Raw genomic sequence first — 27,290 nt, 5'->3', positions numbered from 1 at the left:
GCCGCCCCCGCAGCGTGGCGGGTGCACTGGGCGGACTAGGGTGGCGCGGCCGGCGGCGCCTGGACCTCCCGTCCCCCAGAGGGCGCTGCCCCGGCCGGCCCCGCCCATATTTGGGCCTTACGAGCCCACAGGCCCTGGAGAAGCCGCGGGGAGGCCGGGAGCCCGCGGGCCGGAGCCGCCCGGCCGGAGCGTGGGGGCTGGGCGGCCGGCCCACCCGTGGGGGCGACTTGAGCGTTGAGGGCGCGCGGGGAGACGAGGTGCGGGGCTGGGGGCGGGGGGATCGTGGGGATCCGCGCGCGAGCTGGCTGTGTCTGCGGAGTAGGGGCCTGGCGGGGTGGGAGCGGGCGGAGTGGGGCTCGAGGAGGTGGCGATGGTGGGGAGAAGCCGTCCCACGGGGCTCAGGACCGCGGTGATGGGGTTGGACGGGTGTCGATGTTATTGACACCTGGGGCCGGGAGAGGGTTGCGGTATTGAAAAGGGGGTGTGAGTGGGGAAGTGATGGGCGCAGAGAGAGGCTGAGGCTGAGTGTGGCAGGATGGAGACGCCAGAAATGGAGAGAGGGAGGGATTTGAAGGAGGGGCTGTTGGCAGTGTCTGGGGGGCATTGGCAGTAGGGTGGTTGAATCTTGCCCCTGGCAGGATTGGCGGTAACTTGCAAGGATGGGCCAAGCGAGTGTGGCAGGCTCTTGGCAGGACTGGGAGTGCAGCTGTGAAAGCTCCTCTGCAGTCTTTGCAGGCTGTGGCTTGGGAGAGTAGCCGTGGATGGAAGGGGAGCAGGCCTGACCTATGGTGGGGACCCCTGGCCTTACTCTGCTTTCTGCCCCTAGCCATCATGTTCAACCAGCAGCAGCAGCAGCAGCTCCAGCAGTTACAGCAGCAGCAGCTCCAGCAGCAGCAATTGCAGCAGCAGCAGTTACTGCAGCTCCAGCAGCTGCTCCAGCAGTCCCCACCACAGGCCCCGTTGCCCATGGCTGTGAGCCGGTGAGTTCCCCCTCAGGGGGCGATGGCTTCAGCCTTGCCACTCTGACCCATGTCTCAGAGCTCCTGATCCCCATCCTTTTTCCCAGTGCCATTCCCATTTGAGTCCTGGAGATCACCCGTTCCACAGAGTGGGGCAGAGAATGGAGGTGAGAAGTCTTGGGGAAGAAGGAAAGTCTGACTTTCCAAATAACCCTCTGACACCCCCCTCCCAACACACAGGGGCCTCCCCGCACAGCAGCCACAGCAGCCGCTTCTGAATCTCCAGGGCACCAACTCAGCCTCCCTCCTCAATGGCTCCATGCTGCAGAGAGCTTTGCTTTTACAGCAGTTGCAAGGTATGGATGGCCCCAGGCCTCTTCTCAGTCTCTTTTAGTGTAGCTCCCTAGCAGCCCATTGCACTAAATCTCAACTCCACACAGCAACCCTCAGAGGGAGCTATTCTTGGCATCCTAGTTCACTCATGAGGACATTGAGGCTCCAGGAGGTGAAAGTCCCTAAGCTGCTAATTTGAATGCAGATCTGTCTGATCACAGAGGTGTGTCCTTGGCCGTGGTGCTCGCTCTTTGGGTGGTACTCAGCACACTTCACTCACATTCAGATTAGATGCCATTTGACAGATGAGGAAGCTGAGAAGGGAAATCATTTGCCTTGCATCAGCAGTGGCTAAGCTGGGCCGATGCCTGGGCCTCTTGACCATCCAGATATCTGAGTGGTTGTCTCTAGCCCTGTGCATTAAGCCTGTGGCTTTATCTCAATTTCCCAATATGGAGAGCAGTCTCAGCTCTTCCTTCCAAGATGCTGCTCCTTTTTTTTTTGTTTTGTTTTGTTTTTTCAGACAGAGTTTTGCTCTGTCACCCAGGCTGGAGTGCAATGGTGTGATCTTGGCTCACTGCAACCTCCACCTCCTGCGTCTGGTCCAAGCAATTCTCCTGCCTTAGCCTCCCGAGTAGCTGGGATAACAGGTGCCCACGACTACGCCCAGCTAATTTTTGTATTTTTTAATAGAGATGGGGTTTCCCCATGTTGGCCAGGCTAGTCTTGAACTCCCAACCTCAGGTGATCCACCTGCCTTGGCCTCCCAAAGTGCTGGGATTATAGGTGTGAGCCACTGTGCCCAGCCAATATGCTGCTCCTGATTCTACTGATAACCCCCTAAAGAGAGGTACAACCACAATCCCATTTTACAGACAAAGAAACTGAGGCCCAGAGGGGGGTCATGTGCCCAAGATTACGTAACAAGTTGGTATTGATTAGATGATGGTCACTCTGTGGACCTGTCAGGGCCACATGGGTGTGGACGGTCCTGGGAACTGACTTAAAAATGATAAGCAGGTAGGTAGGGAGAGAACCACACACAGGGACCTGCCACATATAGATATACATTTTCCTTTTCTTCTTTCCCGTTTAAAAAATTACAGTCTTCGGCCATGGGCTGTGGCTCACGCCTGTAATTCCAGCACTTCGGGAGGCCAAGGTGGGAGGATCACATGAGTCTAGGAGTTCGAGAACAGCTTGGGCAACATGGTGAAACTCTGTCTCTATTAAAAATACAAAAATTAGGCCAGGCGCGGTGGCTCACACCCGTAATCCCAGCACTTTGGGAGGCCAAGGTGGGCGAATCACGAGGTCAGGAGATCGAGACCATCCTGGCTCACATGGTGAAACCCTGTCTCTACTAAAAATACAAAAATTAACTGAGTGTGATGGTGTGCGCCTGTAGTCCCAGCAATTCGGGAGGCTGAGGCAGGAGAATTGCTTGAACCCGGGAGGTGGAGGTTGTATTGAGCCGAGATCACGCTCCAGCCCAGTGACAGAGCAAGACCTTGTCTCAAAAAAAGAAAAAAGAAAAATACAAAAATTAGTTGGGTGTGGTGGCATGCGCCTATAATCCGAGCTACTCAGGAGGCTGAGGCATGAGAATTGCTTGAACCCAGGAGGTGGAGGTTGCAGTGAGCCAAAATTGCATCACTGCATTCCAGCCTGGGTGACAGAGCAAGACCCTGTCTCAGAAAAAGAAAAAAAAAAAAGAAAACAAATCACACTCTTGGCCAGATGCAGTGGCACGTGCCTGTAATCCCAACTCTTTGGGAGGCCAAGGCAGGAGGTTTGTTTGAGGCCAGGAGTTCAAGATCAGCCTGGGCAACACGGCAAGACCCTTTCTCAAAAACAAACAAAAGAATAAAAATCACACTCTTTAAAGTGGGAAAAAAGGTTAAAAATGGGGATAGGAAAACCCGCAGTGTCATCTGTTGACTCATTCACCACCTGAAGAAAACCACCATTCAGCATATTTGTCTGTTTCATCCCATTTTTCTTCTAGGCACAGACTTGGGGATTTGTATCTGATGATGGTGATTGATATAAGTCCCAGGCTGTACCTTGTTTCTTTTTCACTGAATAGAATGGCATGATCGTTTACCATAGGATTTGATCATCTGTGTTAAGATTATTTTTAATAACTGTTTAATATTGCATCAGAGGGCTATGCCTTTGTTTATCTAACCCTTCTTAGCTGTTTGGCTCTTTCCTTTTTTTTTTTTTTTTTTTTTTCTTTCTTTTGCTTTTTTTTATTTTTTGTTTTGTTTTGTTTTGTTTTGGGTTTTTTTTTTTTTTGCTGTTTTAAGTAACCTTGGGATGAATATGATGTTTGAGAGTGTTTTCTCACTGAGTCAGGGGGGATGGATGTTTTATGGCTCTTGATAAGTATTGCCAAATTGCTTTCCTAAAGGACTGGACCAGTTTGCAATGCCACCAGCCACGTATGACACTGCCGGTCTCACCATGCCCACGGCAACACTGGGTATTATATACTTTTTATATATATATATAAACGTATATATACATATAATTAAGTTGGTTGGCAAAAAGAAGCTATGTCATGAATGTTTTAATTGACATTTCTTGGAGTGCTAGTGGAGTTAAACATTTTATATTTGTCTGTTGAACATTTTATTTCTTTTTGTGACTTGTCCATGTCCTTTGTTCATTTTTCTTTTAGGTTGTTTCATCTTTTGTCTTATTGTTTTTAAGAGCTGGTTGGCTCTCTGCATATATGTATATATGTATTTGTTTCAAGTTAATGTTAATTGAACATTTACTATGTACCAGGCACATTTGTATATTTCATTGAATCCTCATAAAACATTGTGAGGCAGGTGCAATTATTATCCCCATTTTACAGATCAGGGAAATCAAGCTAAGCAGGGGGAACTGATTTGTTCAAGGTCACAGAGCTCGTACTGTAGAGTCTAGATTTGAACGCGGCACTCACAGCACAGCTGACCCATGCTTTAAGCTTTAACCACTGTGCTTCCCATCCCAGCACTGGGGCAAGAGTTCCAACTGCCTTTCATCCCTTAAATACTTCCCAAACTCTGGGGCTCCCCTGAGGTGCAGAGCTGAGTTAGATGATGTGAAGCAGAAAGCAGACAAGGAGCTGGATGTGGTGACTCACATCTGCAATCCCAGCACTTTGGGAGGCCAAAGTGGGCGGATCACCCTGAGGTCAGGAGTTTGAGACCAGCCGGCCAACATGGTGAAATCCTGTCTCTACTAAAAATCCAAAAATTAGCCAGGCATGGTGGTGGGTGTCTATAGTCCCAGCTACTTGGGAGGCTGAGGCAGGAGAATCACTTGAACCTGGGAGGTGGAGGTTGCAGTGAGCCAAGATCGCACCACTGCACTCCAGCCTGGACAACAGAGCGAGAATCCCTCTCAAAAACAAAACAAAACAAAAAAAGCAGACAAGGAAAGTATGTAGCTCGTCCTAGAACTGGAAGCTGGGGCCTTTGGGGACACAGTCTGCGAAGGTCTCTTGGAGGAGAGACACCTATAGGGAGGTCTGAAGGGTGAATGGGAGTCAGCGGATATAACAGCCCAGGCAGAGGGAACAGCACATTCAAAGGCCCTGAGGCAGGATGTCTGAAGGACTGCACAGGGACATGTGACTGGAATATAGTGGGGACATGTGGGGAGAATGGCAAGAAAGGAGACTGGAAAGGTGGGAAGGGCCAGACCATGCAGTGAGGAATGGGCTTTGCTGCCCAGCAGCAGGGAGCTATGGAAGTGTTTGGGCAGAAGGGAGAGATGAACTTAGAATATGGCTTGAGAAAGATGACTGTTTGCCGCCATCCTGTGCAAAAGCTGTGGCTGGAATTCAGGCAAAGGATCAAGCGGTTTTGGGAGGAGGCAGGGAGTGGGAGTGGGGATGGAGCGGGAAAGTCAGATTGGGAAGAGGCATGGGAGACAGAGTTGATAGGATCTGGGGATGGTTTGCATGGGATAGGGCAGAGAGAGGGAGGAATGAGGAAGACCCCAGAATCTTGGCTGGGGCAGTAGGTGGATGGCGGTGCCCCTCATAGAGACCCTGGGCAAGCTGTACCTCCACTCTGTCTCTGTTTTGTCATCAGGATAAATAACACCCACCCTGATACCTGCTGGGCCGAGGGACTGAGGCAGTGTGAGGAATGGGCTTAGCACAGTGCCTGGCTCATAGTTGCTGCTGATAAAGGGTAGCTGGTGGGGGTAGGGGTGGGTGTCCTGTTATCCCAGGGACCAGCCCTCCTGCTGGTTCTCCCTATGGGCTGTGCTAAGTCTCTCACCTACTCTGTGGCAGACTCTAAAGCATGCCTGAGGGTGAGCAGGGTTTTGGGGAATGCTAAAGGCAGCACCCCCACCCCAGCTGGAGCAGAAAAGAGCGCTAAAGCCTCCTTCACCACGAGTGCCCAAGGTGAGACTGAGCCTGAGCTCTAGTCTCTTCCCTTCGGCTGCCCTTGGGTGGAAAAGTCCCCTTCAATTATCTGGGATGTTCCCATGATGCTCTGGGGCACTGACGCCTGACCCTACCTTCTGCTACCTGACCACAGTGTGACCCCTCTTCTCCTCACTTCTTGCCTGCAGGTAACCTCCGAGGCTACGGCATGGCATCCCCAGGCCTCGCAGCCCCCAGCCTGACAACCCCCAGCCTCACACCCCCTCAATTGGCCACTCCAAATTTGCAACAGTTCTTTCCCCAGGCCACTCGCCAGTCCTTGCTGGGACCTCCTCCTGTTGGGGTCCCCATGAACCCCTCCCAGTTCAACCTTTCAGGACGGAACCCCCAGAAACAGGCCCGGACCTCCTCCTCTACCACCTCCAATCGAAAGGTGAGTGATGGGTGGGGTGGGTCGGGTGGGGATGGGAGTGGGCGGGAGGGGACCTGGGTGTCAGCCCCAGTGCCACCCACTCTGGCTCAGTCTGGGCCTTCGAACAGGTCACACTCCCTTTATGCCTCAGTTTCCTCATCTGTAAAATGAGGCGGCAGGAATGGACTTGTTTAGTGTTTCCCAAACTTCAAATATTCTTGTATCACCGAAGGGATTTTTGCCATGCACAAATACTACCAGTACTATCATTTACTTAATGTTTCTTTTTTTGAGACGAAGTTGCACTCTTATTGCCCAGGCTGAAGTACAATGGTGCAATCTCGGCTCACTGAAACCTCTGTTTCCCGGGTTCAAGCGGTTCTCCTGCCTCAGCCTCGGTTCTCCTGCCTCAGCCTCCTGAGTAGCTGGGATTACAGGCATGCACCACCACGCCCGGCTAATTTTGTGTTTTTAGTAGAGATGGGGTTTCTCCATGTTGGCCAGGCTAGTCTCAAACTCCTGACCTCAGGTGATCCACCCGCCTCAGCCTCCCAAAGTGCTGGGATTACAGGCGTGAGCCACTGTGCCCAGCTTAATGTTTCTTTTAAAATTATTGGTGTGGCTGGGCCTGGGGTCTCACGCCTGTAATCCCAGCACTTTAGGAGGCCGTGGTGGGTAGATCACCTGAGGTCAGAGGTTTGAAACCAGCCTGGCCAATATGGCGAAACCCCTTCTGTACTAAAAATACAAAAATGTCGCCGGGCATGGTGGTGCACGCCTGTAATCCTGACTACTCAGGAGGCTGAGGCAGAAGAATCGCTTGAACCCAGGAGGCGGAGGTTGCAGCCTGGTGAAGAAGAGTGAAACTCTTGTCTCAAAAAATTAATAAATAAAAATAAAAATAAAATTATCGGGGCATGATGGTGCATGCCTGTAATGCCAGGGACTTGGGAGGCTGAGGTGGGAGGTTTGCTTGAGGCCAGGAGTTAGAGGCTGCAGTGAATTACGATCATACTACTGTACTCCAGCCTGGGTGACAAAGTGAGACCCTGTCTCAAAAAAAAAAAAAAAAAAAAAAAAATTCAGTACTGCTCAGTAGAAATAAAATACAAGCCGTATATGTAACTTAAAATTTTCTGGTAACCACATTATAACGTAGAAAGAAATGGGCTAAATTAATACTACTAACTTATTTAACCCAATCCATGTGAAACTATTATTTCGACCTGTCATCAATATAAAAATTGAGGCTTTTTACGTTCCTTTTTTAAAAACTACGAAATCTTCACAGTCTGGTGTGTATCTGATACTGACCTCTCAATTCAGCCCGGCCAGTTTCAACTGCTCTCCTGAGGCTGTGGGGCGACTGTGTGGGATAGCATGGCTTTGAATGAGTGAACTTCCTTTCTGTTACATTTGTTTTGAAAGGAAACATATCGTAACCTGACATTCTAAAAACTATCTAAGTTAATTACCATTCATAGAAGTATAAGAAATTGCTGGGTGCAGTGGCTCACGTCTGTAATCCCAACACTTTGGGAGGCTGAAGAGGGCAGATCGTTTGAGGTCAGGAGTTCGAAACCAGCCTGGCTAACATGGTGAAACCCCGTCTCTACTAAAAACACAAAAATTAGCCAGGCCCTAGCGGCGGGTGCCTGTAATCCCAGCTACTCAGGAAGGCTGAGGTAGGAGAATCGCTTGAACCTGGAAGACAGAGGCTGCAGTCAGCCAAGATCATGCACTGTAGCCTGGGCAACAGAGTGAGACTCCGTCTCAGACAAACAAACAAACAAAGTATAGGAAATGTAACTCGGGTAGAACAATGCTATAAAATCCTAAGCTATGTGCTGTTGCCAGCTATAGGTTCCAGCCCGCAGCCCCCTGGCAACTTGTGTGTTTGAGAGGTGTTTACCTTTTTCCTGGCATAAGCAGGAGATCTGCAAAGGGCTCACCTCCTCCCTAGACTGCCCTGTCCCTGAAGGTCCCCGCAGCTCCTCCCTCACACACTGCTCCTGGGTGCATTCCAGGGCAGGGACAACGCCACTTCTGGAGGTGAGGCCTTTTCCTCCAGCGAGCAGCCCTGCCTCCAGCCTTCCAACGGGCCTGTTATCACAGATCTGGTCTAGTGTCTAACCTGTCCTGCCCTCATTTTTTCACGTATGGAAAAACCCAGGCTCAGACATTGGGGTGGGGGTGGTCCTGAGTCCCACAGCTGTCGAGGTGGACCCAGAGCCCAGGCCTCCTGACTCTCAGGCTGGTGCCTGTGTCGTGCAGGGTGACAGCTGGGTAGTTTCTGAAGGGCAGAGTCCTGATGTGTCCAGATTGCCATTTCCTGCTCAGTGCTCATTCCTTGGGCTTAGCAGGAGGGAGGGAAGGACGGAGGGAGGGAGGCTGCAGGCTGCTGGTGGCCTCCTGGGGTGCCCTGGAAATGGCCAGAGAGAGCTGTGTGTTTATTTAGCAGACATCTGGAAGTCCCTGCAGGGGACTCCCTGGTACAGATGATGTATCTGGCTTCGCCCTCCCTGAGGTCTTGGACAGGAATGGGGAGGGCGGTGAGAGATATTAATGCAAATAATGCTCCAACCAATTAATTAAGACTGTGGAGGCCCGGTGCGATGACTCATGCCTGTAATCCCAGCACTATGGAAGGCCAAGACAGGAGGATCACTTGAGCCCAGGAGTTCGAGACCAGCCTGGGAAACACAGTGAGACCCTGACTCTATGGAAAAAGAAGAAAAAAAAAAAAGAATACAGAAATGCCACGAAAAGGAAGTGGGTTCTGGACCCATTCTGGAGTCAGGAGGGCTTCCTGCAAGAAGGGCTTCTGAAGCTCTAAGTGAAAGCCTGGGGTCAGGGCCGGGCTTGAGGCTTGACCAGAGGAGAAGGCCAAGGGAGATAAGCAGAGAGGGCTGGTTGCCGGGGCAGGGAGTGTGCAGAGGCCAGGTTGTGCAGGGAAGGGGTGGGTATGCAGAGTGTTTTCAGGCTTGGCGTAAGGCATGCACCAGGGCTGCGGGAAGCCATGGGAGGGCTTTAAGCCTGAAAGAAGAGACATGATCAGGTTTGCATTTTAGAAGGACCCCACTGGGCCAGGTGTGGTGGCTCATGCCTGTAATCCCAGCACTTTGGGAGGCCGAGGCGGGCAGATCATCTGAGGTCAGGAGTTTGAGACCAGCCTGGCCAACATGGTGAATCCCCAACTCTACTAAAAATACAAAAATTAGGCAGGTGTGGTGGCGTGCACCTGTAATCCCAGCTACTTGGGAGGCTAAGGCAGGAGAATCGCTTGAACCCAGGAGGCGGAGGTTGCAGGATTGTGCTATTGCATTCCAGCCTGGGCCACAAGAGTGCAACTCTGTCTCAAAAAAGAAAGAAGGACCCCACTGGCTACTTCGTGGAAAACTGGGTGGGAAGTCAGGTCAGGAGGTAGCACTATGGCCAGGAGAAGGCTTCGTGTCCTCCAAACCTGGGTTTATTTAACAGACAACTAGGTAGAGTCCCCTAGACACCATTGCTGGGGCATTTTGACTAAGATCATCCACTTGGCAGCTCTGGGGCCAGGCCCACCAGAGGTGCTTGGGGCCTATCATCCCCTGGAGGATGGGGGCAGCTGCCCTTGGGCAAGGGGGTACTGATAGGGGTGGGTATCGGATGTCAACGTAGTTTCTGAAAGGAAGCAGGATTCTTCTTCTCAGACAATGCCTGTGGAAGATAAGTCAGACCCCCCAGAGGGGTCTGAGGAAGCCGCAGAGCCCCGGATGGACACACCAGAAGGTGAGGGAGGGAGGCTGCTGGCCCTTCAGAGGGACATGGATGGGGCAGGGCCGGTGGGCGGGTCAGCAGGTGATAGAGGCAAGTGTGGGAGGCTGGGGTTCTTGGTGGGAAGGTGGGGAGCCCAGTCCCTATCTCATGGAGGTCAGAGATGCTCTCCCCAACATCTGAGTTCCCTTGCTCATGCCTCCATTCCAGACCAAGATTTACCACCCTGCCCAGAGGACATCGCCAAGGAAAAATGCACTGCAGCACCTGAGCCTGAGCCTTGCGAGGTGTCCGAGCCGCCAGCCAAGAGGTTGAGGAGGTAACTGATGCTGAAAACCTGACCTGGGCCTGGGTGCCCTGTGCTCTCATTCCTGCAAAGGCAGGGGTGGCAGTCGCAGAGGGGGTTCACCCTTCAGTGGAGCTGGAGCAAGGAAAGGGCCTTGGCCTCTGACTTGGAGGAAAGCCATACTTTTTTCCGTATCTGACCTGGGGAAGCTCCTGGCCAGACTCTGGTGTCTTCCTTGGGACTGAGCCACCTGGAGGCCAAGCTGGATGGCTGGGTGGGAGGGATAAAGATGTTCATCTGGGGCCGCAACAGGCAGGTCGTTTACAGAGCCAGTTGGATACATGTCAGCAAATTGTGGGAGGTGAGAATGACTCTCCCCGGTTTATTTAGGTGAAACAGGCCTAGACAGCCAAAGAAGTTTGCCCAAATCCCCAGCCTGTAAGTAGTAGAGCCAGCATTAGAAACTGAGTCTTGGGCTGCGTGCGGTAGCTCACAACTGTAATCCCAGCACTTTGGGAGGCTGAGGTGGGCGGATCACCTGCAGTCGGGAGTTTGAGACCAGCCACCAACATGGAGAAACCCCTTCTCTACTAAAAATACAAAATTAGCCGGGCGTGGTGGTGCATACCTGTAATCCCAGCTACTCAGGAGGCTGAGGCAGGAGAATTGCTTGAACCGAGGAGGCGGAGGTTGCAATAAGCCGAGATCGTGCCATTGCACTCCAGCCTGGGCAACAAGAGCGAAACTCCATCTCAAAAAAACCCCAAATCAACAACAACAAAAAAAAACAAAACAAAAAGAAACAGTCTTGGGCTGGCCATGGTGGCTCACACCTGTAATCCCAGGTTTTACCATGTTGGCTAGGCTGGTCTCGAACTCCTGACCTCGAATGATCCACCTGCCTCAGCCTCCCAAAATGCTGGGATTACAGATGGGAGCCACCATGCTTGGCCTAGTTTTGGCCTTCCTTGGGAGCCCCTGGGGCCTCTTTGAAGACATGACTGGGATTTTCTTTTGATCCTTCCTAGCTCAGAAGAACCCACAGAGAAGGAACCTCCAGGGCAGCTACAGGCGAAGGCCCAGCCACAGGCCCGGATGACAGTACCGAAACAGACACAGACACCAGACCTGCTGCCTGAGCCCCGGGAAGCCCAAGTGCTGCCACGATTCCAGCCACGGGTCCTGCAGGTCCAGGCCCAGGTGCAGTCACAGACTCAGCCACGGATACCACCCACAGACACCCAGGTGCAGCCAAAGCTGCAGAAGCAGGCACAAACACAGACCTCTCCCGAGCACTTAGTGCTGCAACAGAAGCAGGTGCAGCCACAGCTGCAGCAGGAGGCAGAGCCACAGAAGCAGATGCAGCCACAGGTACAGCCCCAGGCACATTCACAGGCCCCAAGGCAGGTGCAGCTGCAGCAGGAGGCAGAGCTGCAGAAGCGACTGCAGCCCCAGGCACGTTCACAGCCCCCAAGGCAGGTGCACCTGCAGCTGCAGAAACAGGCCCAGACACAGACGTATCCACAGGTCCACACACAAGCACAGCCAAGGGTCCAGCCGCAGGAGCAGCCTCCAGCGCAGGTGCCAGTACAGCCACCAGAGCAAACCCATGAGCAACCTCAGACCCAGCCACAGGTGTCAGTGCTGGCTCCAGAGCAAACACCAGTTGTGGTTCATGTCTGCGGGTTGGAGATGCCATCTGATGCAGTAGAAGCTGGTGGAGGTAAGTGAGCGCTGGCTTCCAGCTGGTCTGGTGACAGAACAGCTCTGCCCAGACCCTTCATTCCTCCCCTGACTGGGTGCTGCCTGGGACTGATGGGTAGGCCCGGAACCCAGGTCCAGGGTCATCCATGCTGGAGGCCTCAAGGTTCTGGCTGCGGACGGAGAAAGCAGCTCTTGGGCCTGGGGTGGGAGATGCACTCTGGGAAACAGAGCACATCTGTCATTTCAGGCATGGAAAAGACCTTGCCGGAGCCTGTGGGCACCCAAGTCAGCATGGAAGAGATCCAGAAGGAGTCGGCCAGTGGCCTAGATGTGGGAGAACGTGAAAACAGAGCTAGAGAGATGCCAGGGGTGGGTAGAGGCCCTGATGTGGCAGTGGGAGGGCCACAGAGCCCAGCAGAGTGGGATGGCCTCTTTCTGCCCCAGGCCACCTCAGGGTCTCCTTGTGTTTCCCCCACTGTGAAATGGGATGACAGCCCTCTGCCTAGGATGGGTGGACAGACCAGGCTGGGCTTGACAGTGGTCTGCATGGGACCTTCTTGCTGTTGTGCTGTCTTCACATCTGTCCCTTCCAGCCTGCCCATCCCCAAGCAAGAGCCCTGGTCTTGCATGGGTAATGTTGCCCTCATGGAGAGAGCACAGAGTGGAAGCCTCTCTGTGGGGTTTGGGTCCCAGCTCTGCATAACTGGGCAAACCCTTTCCCTTCTATGAGTCTGTTTCCCCATCTGTCGTACAAGGGGTGGGACGGGTGGTACTCTAGGCCGACCTGGGTACACATCCTGACTGCAGTGCTTTCTAGCTGTGTAAGCTGGGGTGGTCACCTAACAGCTCACAGCCTCAGTTTCCCTATCATCAGGAAGATCTAATGAGACAATGTTGGTAGATGTCGAATGCTGGGCTGGCCCACTGTAAGTAGACAGTTGGTAGAAGCTCAGTTTCTACTCCCCATGCAGGTATGGGGCGCTGGGGGCTCCCTGAAGGTCACCATTCTGCAGAGCAGTGACAGCCGGGCCTTTAGCACTGTACCCCTGACACCTGTGCCCCGCCCCAGTGACTCCGCCTCCTCCACCCCTGCAGCTACCAGCACTCCCTCAAAGCAGGCCCTCCAGTTCTTCTGCTACATCTGCAAGGCCAGCTGCTCCAGCCAGCAGGTACTGATACAGGAGATAAGGGTGGGGAGGGGTGGGGCCTGCGTGGAATGCACAGCCTGCCCTCCCAAGGCTGCCTCAGGCTGCACTGGGCCCTGCCTCCAGCAGCCATGCATTTGCTTGGGAAACATTTCCTGACCAGCCAAGAAGGCAGGTTTTGGTGGTTTTGTTTTTTTGTTTTTTGTTTCGAGACAAGGTCTTATTCTGTCTCCCAGGTTGGAATGCAATGGCATCATCTCAGCTCACTGCAGCCTCTACCTCTTGGGCTCAAGCAGGTTTTTAGAGTCAGGCAGACCTGGTTCATATCGGCTCTGAGTAGCTGGGGGACCTTGGAAAGCGAAGTCCACCCTGTGCCTTTTTCCTCTCGCATCAGACAAAGGAAGGTTTAGGGTCGGCCACGGTGGCTCACGCCTGTAATCCCAGCACTTTGGAAGGCCGAGGTGGGTGGATCACGAGGTCAGGAGTTTGAGACCGGCCTGACCAACATGGTGAAACCCCATCTCTACTAAAAATACGTGGTGGTGTGCGTCTGTAATCCTAGCTACTCAGGAGGCTAAGGCAGAAGAATCCAGGAGGCAGAGGTTGCAGCGAGCCGAGAAGGAGGGAAGGAAGGGAAGGAAGGGAAGGAAAGGAAAGGAAGGAAAGGAAAGGAAAGAAAGGAAGAAAGAAAGGAAAGAAAGAAAGAAAGAAAGAAACGTTTAGAATCTACCTCACTGGGTGGTTCTGGGGAGTCACCAATGTGACATTGGAGTCCTGAGCGCAGGCCTGGCCCAAAGTGAGTGTAGCAGTAATCATGATCGCATTGTACTTGTATTATTACTACTCTTGTGCTGTGAGCTGTGTTACTCTGTGCCTCACCTGGCAGAGCCTTGGAGACCTGGATGCTAACCAGGCTGCTGCTTGTCTTTGAGGCACTCACACATTCTCTGGGAGGGGCAGAAGCTTGGGCTGGCATGTGCCCTGTGTCTCAGTTTATCGTGCCTGCTCCAGCCTACACAAGAGAGAAATGTGTGGTGAGAGAAATGGGCTCAGAGTGATGAGGTTGGGGTCTGCCTCCCCAGGCCCCAGCCTTGCCCACTGTTCCGGGCTCACACCCCAGGCCCATCCCTCACTCCCTCCTGCTGCAGGAGTTCCAGGACCACATGTCGGAGCCTCAGCACCAGCAGCGGCTAGGGGAGATCCAGCACATGAGCCAAGCCTGCCTCCTGTCCCTGCTGCCCGTGCCCCGGGATGTCCTGGAGACAGAGGATGAGTGAGTGGGGGATCGTGGAAGCTCTGCGTTGGGGGTAGGCGGTCTCGTCAGCCAGGGCCTGAATCTGCCGTCTGCAGGGTCTACCTTTGGATTAAGCATTGCCGCCGCCAGCCAGGCCTCCTCACACTGTTAACTGTGTGACCTTGAACCTCAGTTTTCCCTGCCTGTAACATGGCTTGGTGAGGGACATAGTGCAAGAATTCATGACAGTCTCTTAAGGTTCCCTCTAGACAGGAACAGTGTGACCATCCCTGTGGGAGAGGACAGGTTGTGGCACAGACCCCTGCCCCCTGCGGCACATGTGCTGACCCCGCTGTGGGGTGACAAGGCTGAGGATCAGGTTCTTTTGTGGTTGGAGGTTAGGGCTTCCCTGTGTCTCCCCCTTTCATTGTCATGGGGGCCTGTTTAATCAGAAACTTCAGCCCTCTTGGGGTCTGGAACTAGACTGGGGCGGGAAGGCCTGGCGGGCAGCCGGAGGTGCTTTCAGGACTCTGTGGGCAGTTGTAAAGGTGTGCAAGGGCTGGGACATGTCATCTCAGCAGCAGGACCATGTTAGCTAGGGCCACAGCTGGGACACAGGCTCTGTCTCATGAGACAGCTGCTTCTCAGCTCCAGATCTCTTAGTTGTAAGAAGAATCCAGAAATCCAGGTTTGTATGTGAAATCTCCCAATTTCAGAACGTGAACAGCTAGTTCAGAATTGAAACAAAACAAACCCTATGGAGGGCAAATTAAACACTTTCATAGGCTGGACGGTCCCTTGAGTCAGTGGTCACGGGCTCTGTCCTGATTTTACAGAGGTCACGATTTGAAGCTTCCAGGTGGGGCTGAGGGGACAGGAAGGGCTCTTGGTGACCTCCGCTTGCCTGCAGCTTGCGTCTGTTAGCTGTTTCTCACATTGAGAAGAGTTTCCTACTTGGGTGAAATAATCATAAACACAGGAGAATGATGACTCACCAAGACGTTCTTTGCTATTAGTGTCATGGTAAAAAAAAAAAAAAAAGCTAACGGGAAATGATCTAAAATACTCGAAAGTAGGGGATTGGTTAGATGGTGAAAAAGCCCGTCCAGCTCATGGAACAATGAACACATAGGATAACTGGGGAATTTATAATAATGTGGAAAGGTGATGCAATGTCAAAGTAAAACAGGATTCCAAATTGCATCTGCAGAATGAGTTGTTTGTATAAAAATAGATCTGGTGACACAGAAGAAAACTGAAAAGACGTACTTAGCACAAGCTGTTAACAAACTTCAGGTGTTGGGGATTTATCAAACCCTCTCCCAATGATATCTCTCCATGAAGTCTTCTCTTGAATCCTACTTGGCCCCCAGGCTGTCAAGAACATTATGGTCAGGTGCAGTGGCTCAGGCTTGTCATCCTAGCACTCTGGGAAGCTGAGGTGGGCAGATCACCTGAGGTCAGGAGTTCAAGACCAGTCTGGCCAACATGGTGGAACCCGCTTCTCTACTAAAAATACAGAGTTAGCTGGTTATGGTGGTGCATGCCTGTGATCCCAGCTACTTGGGAGGCTGAGGCAGAATTGCTTGAACCCGGGGGCAGAGGTTGCAGTGAGCTGAGATCACACCACTGCACTCCAGCCTGGGTGACAGAGTAAGATTCCATCTCAAAAACAACAAAAATGTAAAAAGTCCCTCCAGTCCCTGGCTACGACCACCTCACCTTAGTCCCCAACACAAAGACATCAATACTGTCCTCCTGCATCAGTGGGGGTTCTTTGCGGTTGTAAGTGAAAAAAATTCTAATTTCTGTAAGACAGAAATTAGCTTGAGCAAAAAGGAGCAACGTTTGTGGCTTAGGTACGTGGGAAGGCAAGAGATACAGCTGGACCCAGGGGATACCATTTCTTAGAGAGGCTCCATCTCTTACTACAGTGGGCACCAGGTACCCACAGCCCCAGCCTCCCTGCACAGTCACCTCCAAGGAAGGGCAGTCACCTGTGTCTGCAGTAGCAGAACAGTTTCTAGGGAAAATGCTGGTTAATTTGGTTGTGGTTATGTGCACGTTTCTGAAGCAATCCCCTGGCCAGGGATGGGGTGTTCTGACTGGCTAGGCCTAGGCAGGCCAGCTCTACCCACATCACATGGAAATACATTTCCCCATGGAAGGCAGGGGGGTGTTCCCAGGAATGGGGCTGAAGGCTGGATCCCAATACCCTAACTGGGGGGGGGTGCCTGTCTCCTTCCTCCTCAAAGCCCACAGGGCAGGTGCTGTGAAATAAGCCCTTGCCTACTGTAGCCATTTCTTTTCTTTATTTTTTTTTTCTTGAGACAGTCACACTGTGTCACCCAGGCTAGAGTGTAGTGGTATGATCAGGGCTCACTGCAACCTCCGCTTCTGGGTTCAAGCAATTCTCGCGCCTCAGCCACCCAAGTAGCTGGGATTACAGGCGTGCCACCATGCCTGGCTAATTTTTGTATTTTTAGTAGAGATAGGGTTTCACCACGTTGCCCCAGGCTGGTCTCGAACTGCTGGCTTCATGTGATCCCCCAATCTTGGCCTTTTTTTTTTTTTTTTGAGACAGAGTCTTGCTCTGTTGCTCAGGCTAGAGTGCAGTGGTGCAATCTCAGCTCACTGCAAACTCCGCCTCCCGGGTTCACACCATTCTCCTGCCTCAGCCTCCCGAGTAGCTGGGACTACAGGCGCCCGCCACCACACCCGGCTAATTTTTTGTATTTTTAGTAGAGACAGGGATTCTCCATGTTAGCCAGGATGATCTTGATCTCCTGACCTCGTGATCTGCCCGCCTTGGCCTCCCAAAATGCTGGGATTATAGGTGTGAGCCACCATGCCCGGCCTTCTTTGGCCATATCTGGGCAGCCTCAGACATGACACTGGCACAAGGTATCCGCCTGTTTGATGACCATGTTCTCTCCCCACCCCCTTTCTTCATTTATTGTGTTTTTCTCTCACAGAGATCAAAATGCACATTAAAAAATAGAGCCAGACTGGCATGGTGGCTCACACCTGTAATCCCAGCACTTTGGGAGGCTGAGGTGGGGGTATTGCTTGAGTTTAGGAGTCCAAGACCAGCCCATCCTGAGACCTGTGCCTCTACAAACTATAAAAAATTAGCCAGGCCTGGTGGCGTGCACTTGTAGTCCCAGCTACTTAGGAGGCTGAGGTGGGAGGACTGCTTGAGCCCAGGAGGTGGAGGCTGCAGTGAGCCTGGGTCATGCCACTGCACTCCAGCCTGGATGACAGTGCGAGACTCTATTTCTTTAAGAAAAAAAAAATGCAAACTTTACAAAACTATGTTTAAAAGGAAAATTCCACAGCAGTGCTGCCCTCTGGAGCAAGCTGCTTTAAAGTGATTGTGTTGCTTGCAGCAGTATTAAGAAGATTTTACTGAGGACAGTAAGTGTCCCTAAATCCTAAAGCCTAAAACCTGGTACTCTCACTGTGTGGCTGATGTGCCTTTTTTGACTAAAAAAAATTTTTTTCTGATTATAAAAATAATTCGCTCATTATATAATGTTTTGAAACTACAAGGACACAGACACACAAGAAGATAAAAATCACCCATAATCCCATTACCCAGAGATAAACACTGCTTACATTTTGACCTAGTTCTTCTTGTGCGCCTTTCTGGATTTATACAATCTTTAAAAATAAAAATCAGATTCATGCTACATGACAACACGAACACTTTCTGTCTCTAAGCAACCCTCCCCGGCAGAGCTCTTACAGCGCTTTCTCAGTGGACATGGGGGTTATGTGCCCCCTAAAATTTATGAAAAATTGTGTACTTGCATATTTTATAGAGAGTCCTTATTTTCACTGATTCAGACTCTTTTTTTTTTTTTTTTTTTTTTGAGACGGAGTCTTGCTCTGTTGCCCAGACTGGAGTACAGTGGCACGATCTCGGCTCACTGCAACCTCTGTCTCCCAGTTCAAGCAGTTCTCCCGCCTCAGCCTCCTGAGTAGCTGGGATTACAGGTGCCTGCCACAGCGCCCGGAACATTTTTTTGTATGAGGCAGGGTTTCGCCATGCTGGCCAGACTGGTCTGGAACTCCTGACCTCAGTGATCCGCCTGCCTTGGCCTCCCAAAGTGCTGGGATTACAGGTGTGAGCCACCGCGCCCAGCCAGGGTTTTACATATATTTGGCTTTTCTTTTTTCTTTTTTGAGACAGTGTCTCACTCTGTCACGCAGGCTGGAGTGTAGTGGCGTGATCACAGCTCAGTGCAGCCTCAAAACTCCTGAGCTCAAAGAACCCTCCTCCCAAAGTGCTGGGATTACAGGCGTGAACCAGCAGTATGCCCAGCCTTGGTTTAGCAAGCTGCCTACATAAAGGATACACTCTGGACAGTGATAGCACAGCCCTTGTCATTGACGTTTGTTTACTTTTTAATTTTCTTTTTTTTTTTTTTTTTTTTGAGACGGAGTCTTGCTCTGTCGCCCAGGCTGGAGTGCAGTGGCCGGATCTCAGCTCACTGCAAGCTCCGCCTCCCGGGTTCACGCCATTCTCCTGCCTCAGCCTCCCGAGTAGCTGGGACTACAGACGCCCGCCACCTCGCCCAGCTAGTTTTTTGTATTTTTTTTTTAGTAGAGATGGGGTTTCACTGTGTTAGCCAGGATGGTCTCGATCTCCTGACCTCGTGATCCGCCCGTCTCGGCCTCCCAAAGTGCTGGGATTACAGGCTTGAGCCACCGTGCCCGGCCCTTTTAAATTTTCTTTTATCTTTCAACATGTAGAAGTTTTAAATGTTTATGCAGTCGAATCTATCAGTTTTTTCCTGTATAATTTCTGGCTTTGATGTTGTATGTTGGAATGATCTTTCCCAACCCAAGATTAAATAGTTGCTCTCCCCTTCTAAAATATTATTTTATTTATTTATTTATTTATTTTCTGAGATGGAGTCTTGCTCTTTTGCCCAGGCTGGAGTGCAGTGGCGCGATCTCAGCTTACTGCAACCTCCGCTTCCCGGGTTCAAGCGATTCTCCTGCCTCAGCCTCCCAAGTAGCTGGGATTACAGGCACCTGCCACCACGCCTGGCTAATTTTTTTTTTTTTTTTTTTTTGTATTCTTAGTAGAGATTGGGTTTCACCATGTTGGTCAGGCTGGTCTTTTTTTTTTTTTTTGAGACAGAGTCTCGCTCTGTCACCCAGGCTGGAGTTCAGTGGCGCGATCTCGGCTCACTGCAAGCTCTGCTTCCCGGGTTCACACCATTCTCCTGCCTCAGCCTCCTAAGTAGCTGGGACTACAGGTGCCTGCCACCATGCCTGGCTAATTTTGTTTGTATTTTTAGTAGAGACGGGGTTTCACTGTGTTAGCCAGGATGGTCTCGATCTTCTGACCTCATGATCCACCCGCCTCTGCCTCCCAAAGTGCTGGGATTATAGGCGTGAGCCATCATGCCAGGCCTTGGTCAGGCTGGTCTTGATCTCTTGACCTTGTGATGTGCCTGCCTTGGCCTCCCAAAGTGCTGGGATTACAGGCATGAGCTACTGCACCCGACCCTATTTTATTTTATTTTTTGAGACCGGGTCTCTGTCACCCAGGCTGGAGGGCAATGGTGTGATCTTGGCTCACTAAAACCTTAACCTCCTGGGCTCAAGTAATTCTCACACCTCAACTTTCCAGGTAACTAGGACTAGAGGTGCACACCACCATGCCTCATTTTATTTTATATAGAGACAAGATCTCACTATGTTGCCTAGGCTGGTCTTGGACTTCTGGGCTCAAGCGATCCTCCTGCCTCAGCCTCCCAAAGTGCTGGGATTATAGGCATGAGCCACTGTGCCTGGCCCACTTTTTATTTATTTATTATTTATTTTGGAAACAGTGTCTTGTGTTGCCCCAGCTAGATTGCAGTGGCACAGTCACGGTTCACCGCAGCCTTGACCTCCTGGGCTCAAGCAATCCTCCCACCTCAGCTTCTGAGTAGCTAGGACTATAGGCATGTGCCACCAAACCCAGCTAATGTTTTTTATGTTTCATAGAGATGGGGTCTTGCTATGTTGCTCAGGTTGGTCTGAAACTCCTGGGTGCAAGCAGTCCTCCTGCCTTGAGGACTGGGATTACAGGTGTGAGCCATTGTGCCTGGCTTCCCTTTTTGAAAGTGTATGGTTTTTATTTTTATGCCTGACTCTCTGGTAGTTCAGCTAGAATTCATTTTCAAGTAAGGTGGAAGGTGGAAGCAGAAGGCTTTTCTTCTCCAAGTAGACAACAAATTGTTCTGACACAACTTGTTGTATAATCTATGCTTTTCAATACCAATTTATCAGAAGCTGAATTCTTTTTTTTTTTTTGAGATGGGGGTCTCACTCTGTCACCCAGGTTGGAGTGCGGTGGCACTATCTTAGTTCACTGCAACTTCTGCCTCCCAGGCTCAGGCAATTGTCCCACCCCAGCCTCCTGAGTATCTGGGACCACAGGTGCATGAGCCACCATGCCTGGCTAATTTTTTGTATTTTTGCTAGAGAAGGGGTTTCGCCATGTTGCCCAGGCTGGCGAAGCTGAATTCTTTTTTTTTTTTTTTTTTTTTTTTTTTTGAGACGGAGTCTCGCTCTGTCGCCCAGGCTGGAGTGCAGTGGCCGGATCTCAGCTCACTGCAAGCTCCGCCTCCTGGGTTCACGCCATTCTCCTGCCTCAGCCTCCCAAGTAGCTGGGACTACAGGCGCCCGCCACATCGCCCGGCTAGTTTTTTGTATTTTTTAGTAGAGACGGGGTTTCACCATGTTAGCCAGGATGGACTCGATCTCCTGACCTCGTGATCCGCCCGCCTCGGCCTCCCAAAGTGCTGGGATTACAGGCTTGAGCCACCGTGCCCGGCCGAATTCTTACCAATATTTGAACCTGGTTAGGCCTTTCCATTCTTTCCTATTGATACAGTGTCAGGATGTACATCACACTACACAGTTTTATCTATTGTAGCTTGCGGTTTTCATTTTAAAGGTTGGCATCCCCAGTGCTTCATTCCCCTTCCCCCTAAAGTTTCCTGGGTTATTTCTGCTTAAGTACTCACCCAGATGAACCTCAGAACCGTTGTGTTAAGCTTCCCTAAGAGATCCTGTGGGAATTGCTATTGGAATGGCATTACACTTATGGAGCACTCTCGGACAGCTGCTGTCTTTCTGGCTTCACATTGTACTTGATTTGACTGTTGTCATTCAGGGAGCCTCCACCAAGGCGCTGGTGTAACACCTGCCAGCTCTACTACGTGGGGGACCTGATCCAACACCGCAGGACACAGGACCACAAGGTAGGAGGGCCTGCACGCTGCAGAGGCACCCGCACTGCCGTCTCCAAGCGGAGGCCAGGCAACACAGAGCCCCAGTAAGAAAGTAAATGTTCCTCTTTGCCCCTGCACCCGCATAACCCACAATGCAGTTCTGGATGAGTCAGTCTTGTTTATTCTTCGGGCTTCAGGTTCCCCATCTGTCCAGTGTAGGCCAGGTACCATCTCACCCTGCCATTCAGCCATGGGGCTCACGGGTTATTTGGGCAGCTGCCCTCTCTCTCGTCTTCTCTCTGTGTCTGTCCTGTCTCTGTGTTGCCATCTGCCATGGCATCTCTCAGCCACCCACACCACGAAGAGATGTGTTTGCCCACGTTCCAGTGCAGGGGTGGAGCACAGCCCAGCTTCTTACAGATATGGTGGGCCTACCCAGGGGAGGTGAGCTCTTGCCGGGCCCTGCCTGGGTGCTAGTCAGGGGGCTTGCACCTGGGGACACTGCTTGGTCGGCCTGCCTTTTTCCAGATTGCCAAACAATCCTTGCGACCTTTCTGCACCGTTTGCAACCGCTACTTCAAAACCCCTCGCAAGTTTGTGGAGCACGTGAAGTCCCAGGGGCATAAGGACAAAGCCAAGGAGGTAACCCGAGCTCCCTCAGAGGACATGGGCCCAGAGAGGTACAGAGCCTTGGCCAAGGCCACGCAGCAAGTTGAGGTTTTTCCCAGCCCAAACTCACAGCAGGTCTGGAGGGATTGAGACTGTCAGGGGAGGGGTGGGGTGGGCAGGGCATAGCCCCTTGGCTGTTCAGAGCTGACCTGAGCCCCTTGCCTACTCCCTGGGCAGCTGAAGTCGCTTGAGAAGGAGATTGCTGGCCAAGAGGAGGACCATTTCATTACCGTGGACGCTGTGGGTTGCTTTGAGGGTGATGAAGAGGAAGAGGATGATGAGGATGAAGAAGAGATCGAGGTTGAGGAGGAACTCTGCAAGCAGGTGCTCGGGGGAGGGTGTGGGAGGCGGGCTCGGTGCTGGATTCCCAGCCCAGAACAGACCTCATCCCACCTCCCGGAGGCCAGACACTGGGCTGGCATCTGTGGGCACTAATGCATGCCACAACTGATTATTACTGTCAACTGCCTTCTGCATGACTATGTAATTATGCATGATGACTAGAGAGTGGCAGTTAAAATATGCAAAGCCTGACTGAAATTTGGACGTGTGTGGAGGAAGGGAAAGGGAACAGCATCAGTAAAGGGACCAAGATGGGAAACTATGTAGTGTGCAAAGGAAAAGTCAGATGATAGTGATGATAATGGTGAGGCTGACAGCAGCAGACATCTTTTTTCTTTCTTTCTTTCTTTCTTTCTTTCTTTATGTTTGAGACAGAGTCTCACTCTGTCGCCTGGGCTGGAGTGCAATGGTGCAATCTCAGCTCACTGCAACCTCCGCCTCCCAGGTTCAAGCGATTCTCCTGCCTCAGCCTCCCGAGTACCTGGCATTACAGGTGCCTGTCACTACGCCCAGCTAATTATTTTTGTATTTTTAGTAGAGACGGGGGTTTCACCATGTTGGCCAGGCTGGTCTTGAACTCCTGACCTTGTGATTCACCTGCCTCGGCCTCCCAAAGTGCTGGGATTACAGGCGTGAGCCACCGCACCCGGCCAGCAACAGACATCTTTTTGGGCACTTACTGTGTTCCAGGCGTGTGTACTAAGCACTATCCTGGCTGAATCTCATCAGATTGGATGGCACGAAGTGAAAACTTCAGAGTCCACGTTTCCAGTGCCGCAGCTACCCTGTCTCCCATCAATGAGGCGCTGGAGGAGCTTGGAATCTTTGCAGTTTTTATTTTTATTTTTATTTTTTTGAGACGGAGTCTTGAGGCTGGAGTGCAATGGTGTGATCTTGGCTCACTGCAACCTCCACCTCCTGGGTTCACGCAATTCTCATGCCTCAGCCTCCCAAGTAGCTGGGATCACAGGCACCTGCCACCATGCCTGGCTAATTTTTGTATTTTTAGTAGAGACAGGGTTTTACCATGTTGACCAGGCTGGTCTCGAACTGCTGACCTCAGGTGATCCATCCACCTTGACCTCCCAAAGTGATGGGATTACAGGCATGAGCCACCGTGCCCAGCCAGATTCTTTGCAGTTTAGCACGTTTCCAGAGAGCGTCTTCTGGGTCAGGCCCTGGTGCTGGACACAGGGACCCATGAGGGCCAAGGCCTGGTCCTTGCCCTCACCGAGGCTGCCCCAGTTACAGTCCAGGGGCCAGCTGGGGCTGCTTATAGGCTGTGGCAGTCACAGTGGGGTATGAAGGGGCTGGGGAGGAAGCGTTGTGGGGGTGGCCTGCAGTCCTAGGCAGGGTAGTATGAGGCCCATCTTCCTTCCTCAGTAGCAACAGAATCTCAGGCAAGCCACTTGGCCTCTCTGAGCCTCAGTTGCCTCTGTTCAGAAATAACAATCTGAACTTGGACAATAAGGGAAACCCAGGGCCCACAGCTTGGTCCTAGGAAGGGCTTAGCAGACGGGGGTAGTTGTCCTTCTTGGAAGCCACATTTGTTTGGTGAGTGGTGGAGGGCACTGCTAGACCTGCTAGGACTGACATGGCCAGAGTCAGATGACCTCATCTGGAAGGGGCTCACATCCAGCAGGTGAAATGCAGAGTCTTTGATCCCCTGAACCCACCCCCTAGGACCAAGGTCACTGCAGTATTGGATAGGACCTTAGGGAGCTAGCAGGGGGCTCATGGTTGAGTGTGAACTATGGCTTAGACCTACAGGGTTCCCTGCCCAGCTCCTCCGCAAACCAGCTGTGCAACCCTAGACAAGTGAGTTAATGTCCCTGGGCCTCAGTTTCTTCTTAGTAAAATGGGTGTAGCCATATAGGGTTGTTATGAGGATTCAATCAGATGACACATGCTATCTTGGGCACACCTGGCATGGATTATGGCCCCTGTAGGAGCAGGAGGACTTCCTGGAGGAGGGGGCTAGTTGAACAGAGTCCAGAAAGTATAGATTGGGAAGAGCACTCTGGGAGGCAGGATCATCATGTGCAAAGACTCAGAGAACACCACCCACTACCTCCTGGAAATCGAGGGGATTCTGTGTGTCCAAGGGCAATGGGGGGCTCCAGGCCCCTGACCTGTGTCTGGGCGGTGTCTAGGGGAAGCCAGATCCGAGGCTCATGCTTGCATGTTTTCAGGTGAGGTCCAGAGACATATCCAGAGAGGAGTGGAAGGGCTCGGAGACCTACAGCCCCAATACTGCATATGGTAAGGCCCCAGCCCCGAGCCCACCTGCAAGAGCTTCAGCCCTTGGGCCCAGCCTCCACGTGACCCTCCCAAGATTCCGGCCATGGCATTCTGGCTGAGAAGCCTTCTCTTCTGCTCCTGCCTAGAGGGTCGGGGCGCACATGGGCCCCTAGAGAGGGAGGGACACCTCGCTGGTACAGGGATGCGAGTGCAGACCCTGCCATCCCGTCCTACAGGTGTGGACTTCCTGGTACCCGTGATGGGCTACGTCTGCCGCATCTGCCACAAGTTCTATCACAGCAACTCAGGGGCACAGCTCTCCCACTGCAAGTCCTTGGGTCACTTTGAGAACCTGCAGGTGAGCCGGACATCCTGCCCTGTCCTCCCATGGCCACAGACTCAGTCGTATCCAAGCTGATCTGGGTGGCTAGTGGCCGCCCCTTCTTGTGCTGTGCCTCAACCCCAAGACACCACCCCTGCACCAACAGGGAGAAAATTAGAGCTGGGGTGGGGTTGGGCTCTTATTGTTCAAGGGGCTGCTGAATGCGAGGCTGTTAGCTCCAGAGCCTTGGCCCAGAGAGGCTGAGTGCATCACGCAGGGTCACAGAGTGCACTAATATTGTCTCAGCCAGAGCTGGGGAAGTAGCTGCTGGCCAGGAGCATACCATGTAGGGAGGAGACCCTGACCTTACCTGCACCTTCTGTATCCAGAAATACAAGGCGGCCAAGAACCCCAGCCCCACCACCCGACCTGTGAGCCGCCGGTGCGCAATCAACGCCCGGAACGCTTTGACAGCCCTGTTCACCTCCAGCGGCCGCCCACCCTCCCAGCCCAACACCCAGGACAAAACACCCAGCAAGGTGACGGCTCGACCCTCCCAACCCCCACTACCTCGGCGCTCAACCCGCCTTAAAACCTGATAGAGGGACCTCCCTGTCCCCCGGCCTGCCTGGGTCCAAATCTGCTAATGCTTTTTAGGAGTCTGCCTGGAAACTTTGACATGGTTCGTGTTTTTACTCAAAATCCAATAAAACAAGTAGTTTGGCTGTGCAGTTCCCACCAGTACTTCTGTCTGGGTGGAGAGGGGAAGGGGGGCACCCCAGCCAGCTCTCAGCCAGCACCCAGCCTCTCTGGGCCATGTGGTGGCAGAACCAGAAGGCCAGACAGGCTCCCTGGGAACCAGGGACTCTGGATCACAAGGCACTTCACCTGTCTGAACTTCAGTTTCCCTCTTTTAAAAAAAGTTTTAGGCTGGGCGCAGTGGCTCATGCCTGTAATCCCAGCACTTTGGGAGGCTGAGGCGGGTGGATCACCTGAGGTCAGGAGTTCAAGACCAGCCTGGCCAACATGGCGAAACCCCATCTCCACTAAAAAATACAAAAATTAGCTGGGTGTTGTGGCGGGCACCTGTAATCCCAGCTACTCAGGAGGCTGAGGCAGAGAGAATTGCTTGAACCCAGGAAGCAGACGTTGCAGTGAGCCGAGATGGCGCCACTGCACTCTAGCGTGGGCAAAAGAGTGAGACTCCATCTCAAAAAAAAAATTTTTTTAATTTTTGAGCCAGGTGCGGTGGCTCATGCCTGTAATCCCAGCACTTTGGGAAGCTGAGGTGGGCAGTCACCTGAGGTTGGGAGTTTGAGACCAGCCTTGCTAACACGGAGAAACCCCGTCTCTACTGAAAATACAATTAGCCAGGCATGGTGGTGGGCACCTGTAATCCCAGCTTCTCGGAAGGCTGAGACAGTGAAGCAGGAGAATCGCTTCAACCTGGGAGGCAGAGGTTGCAGTGAGCCGAGATCGTGCCATTGCACTCCAGCCTGGGCGATTCCATCTCAAAAAAAGTTTTTTTTAAATTTTAATTTATTTTTTGAGATGGAGTCTCACTGTGTCTCTCAGGGTGGAGTGCAATGACCCGATCTCGGCTCACTAAAACCTCCACCTCCCAGGTTCAAGTGATTCTCCTACCTTGGCCTCCTGAGTAGCTGGGATTAAAATTGCATGCCACCATGCTCAACTGATTTTTTGTATTTTTAGTATAGACCGGGTTTCGCCATGTTGGTGAGACTGGTCTTGAACTCCTGAGCTTAAATGATCCACCTGTCTTGGCCTCCCAAAGTGCTGGGATTACAGGCGTGAGCCACCACACCTGGCTCATTTTTATCCTTTTGAGGCAGGGTCTGGCTCTGTTGCCCAAACTGGAGTACAGTGGTGCCAATCTCAGCTCACTGCAACCTCTGCCTCCCAGGCTTAAGCCATCCTCCCAGCTCAACTTTCCGAGTAGCTGGGACCACAGGTGTGCACCATCACGCCTGGGTAATTTTTCTTTTTTTTTCTTTTTTTTTTTTTTTGAGACGGAGTCTCGCTCTGTCGCCCGGGCTGGGGTGCAGTGGCCGGATCTCAGCTCACTGCAAGCTCTGCCTCCCGGGTTTACGCCATTCTCCTGCCTCAGCCTCCGCAGTAGCTGGGACTACAGGCGCCCGCCACCTCGCCCGGCTAGATTTTTGTATTTTTTTAGTAGAGATGGGGTTTCACCGTGTTAGCCAGGATGGTCTCGATCTCCTGACCTCGTGA

The 27,290-nt window shown here is 52.1% G+C and overlaps 1 protein-coding gene across 8 annotated transcripts; it reads left to right on the top strand.

Annotated features, from left to right (window-relative positions):
- The first annotated feature begins 43 nt into the window (after window positions 1–43).
- CIZ1 (CDKN1A interacting zinc finger protein 1) lies at window positions 44–25,771 on the top strand. Of its 8 annotated transcripts, none has more exons than XM_033192173.1 (18): window positions 44–257; window positions 827–980; window positions 1,200–1,315; window positions 3,709–3,780; window positions 5,880–6,124; window positions 9,796–9,874; window positions 10,070–10,178; window positions 11,174–11,516; window positions 11,673–11,868; window positions 12,097–12,218; window positions 12,821–13,018; window positions 14,143–14,267; window positions 21,409–21,496; window positions 21,995–22,108; window positions 22,313–22,459; window positions 24,670–24,739; window positions 24,955–25,076; window positions 25,430–25,771. In XM_033192173.1, exons 2-18 carry the CDS (start codon window positions 832–834, stop codon window positions 25,637–25,639), a joined length of 2,505 nt encoding a protein of 834 aa, XP_033048064.1. In that variant the 5' UTR covers window positions 44–257; window positions 827–831; the 3' UTR covers window positions 25,640–25,771. The 8 variants fall into 8 exon arrangements, with proteins under 8 accessions (XP_033048064.1, XP_033048056.1, XP_033048074.1 ...); XM_033192165.1 differs by having other exon boundaries at window positions 9,781–9,874; XM_033192183.1 differs by lacking the exon at window positions 3,709–3,780 and having other exon boundaries at window positions 9,781–9,874.
- The last annotated feature ends 1,519 nt before the right edge of the window (window positions 25,772–27,290 follow it).

This window comes from Trachypithecus francoisi, unplaced genomic scaffold (assembly GCF_009764315.1).
Source record: "Trachypithecus francoisi isolate TF-2019V2 unplaced genomic scaffold, Tfra_2.0 Contig01585, whole genome shotgun sequence".
NCBI classification, from domain to species: Eukaryota; Metazoa; Chordata; class Mammalia; order Primates; family Cercopithecidae; genus Trachypithecus; species Trachypithecus francoisi.
The sequence above is the reverse complement of the archived record's forward strand: the minus strand, read 5'-3'. Positions and strand labels throughout refer to the sequence as shown.

Excerpts from the sequence above, each read along its gene's own strand:
- CIZ1 (XM_033192142.1), top strand. The coding sequence starts at position 832 with ATGTTCAACCAGCAGCAGCAGCAGCAGCTCCAGCAGTTACAGCAGCAG. Across the intron at positions 12,219-12,820 it reads GAGCTAGAGAGATGCCAGGG|GTATGGGGCGCTGGGGGCTC; the intron begins GTGGGTAGAGGC and ends CTCCCCATGCAG. Across the intron at positions 13,019-14,142 it reads CCAGCTGCTCCAGCCAGCAG|GAGTTCCAGGACCACATGTC; the intron begins GTACTGATACAG and ends CTCCTGCTGCAG.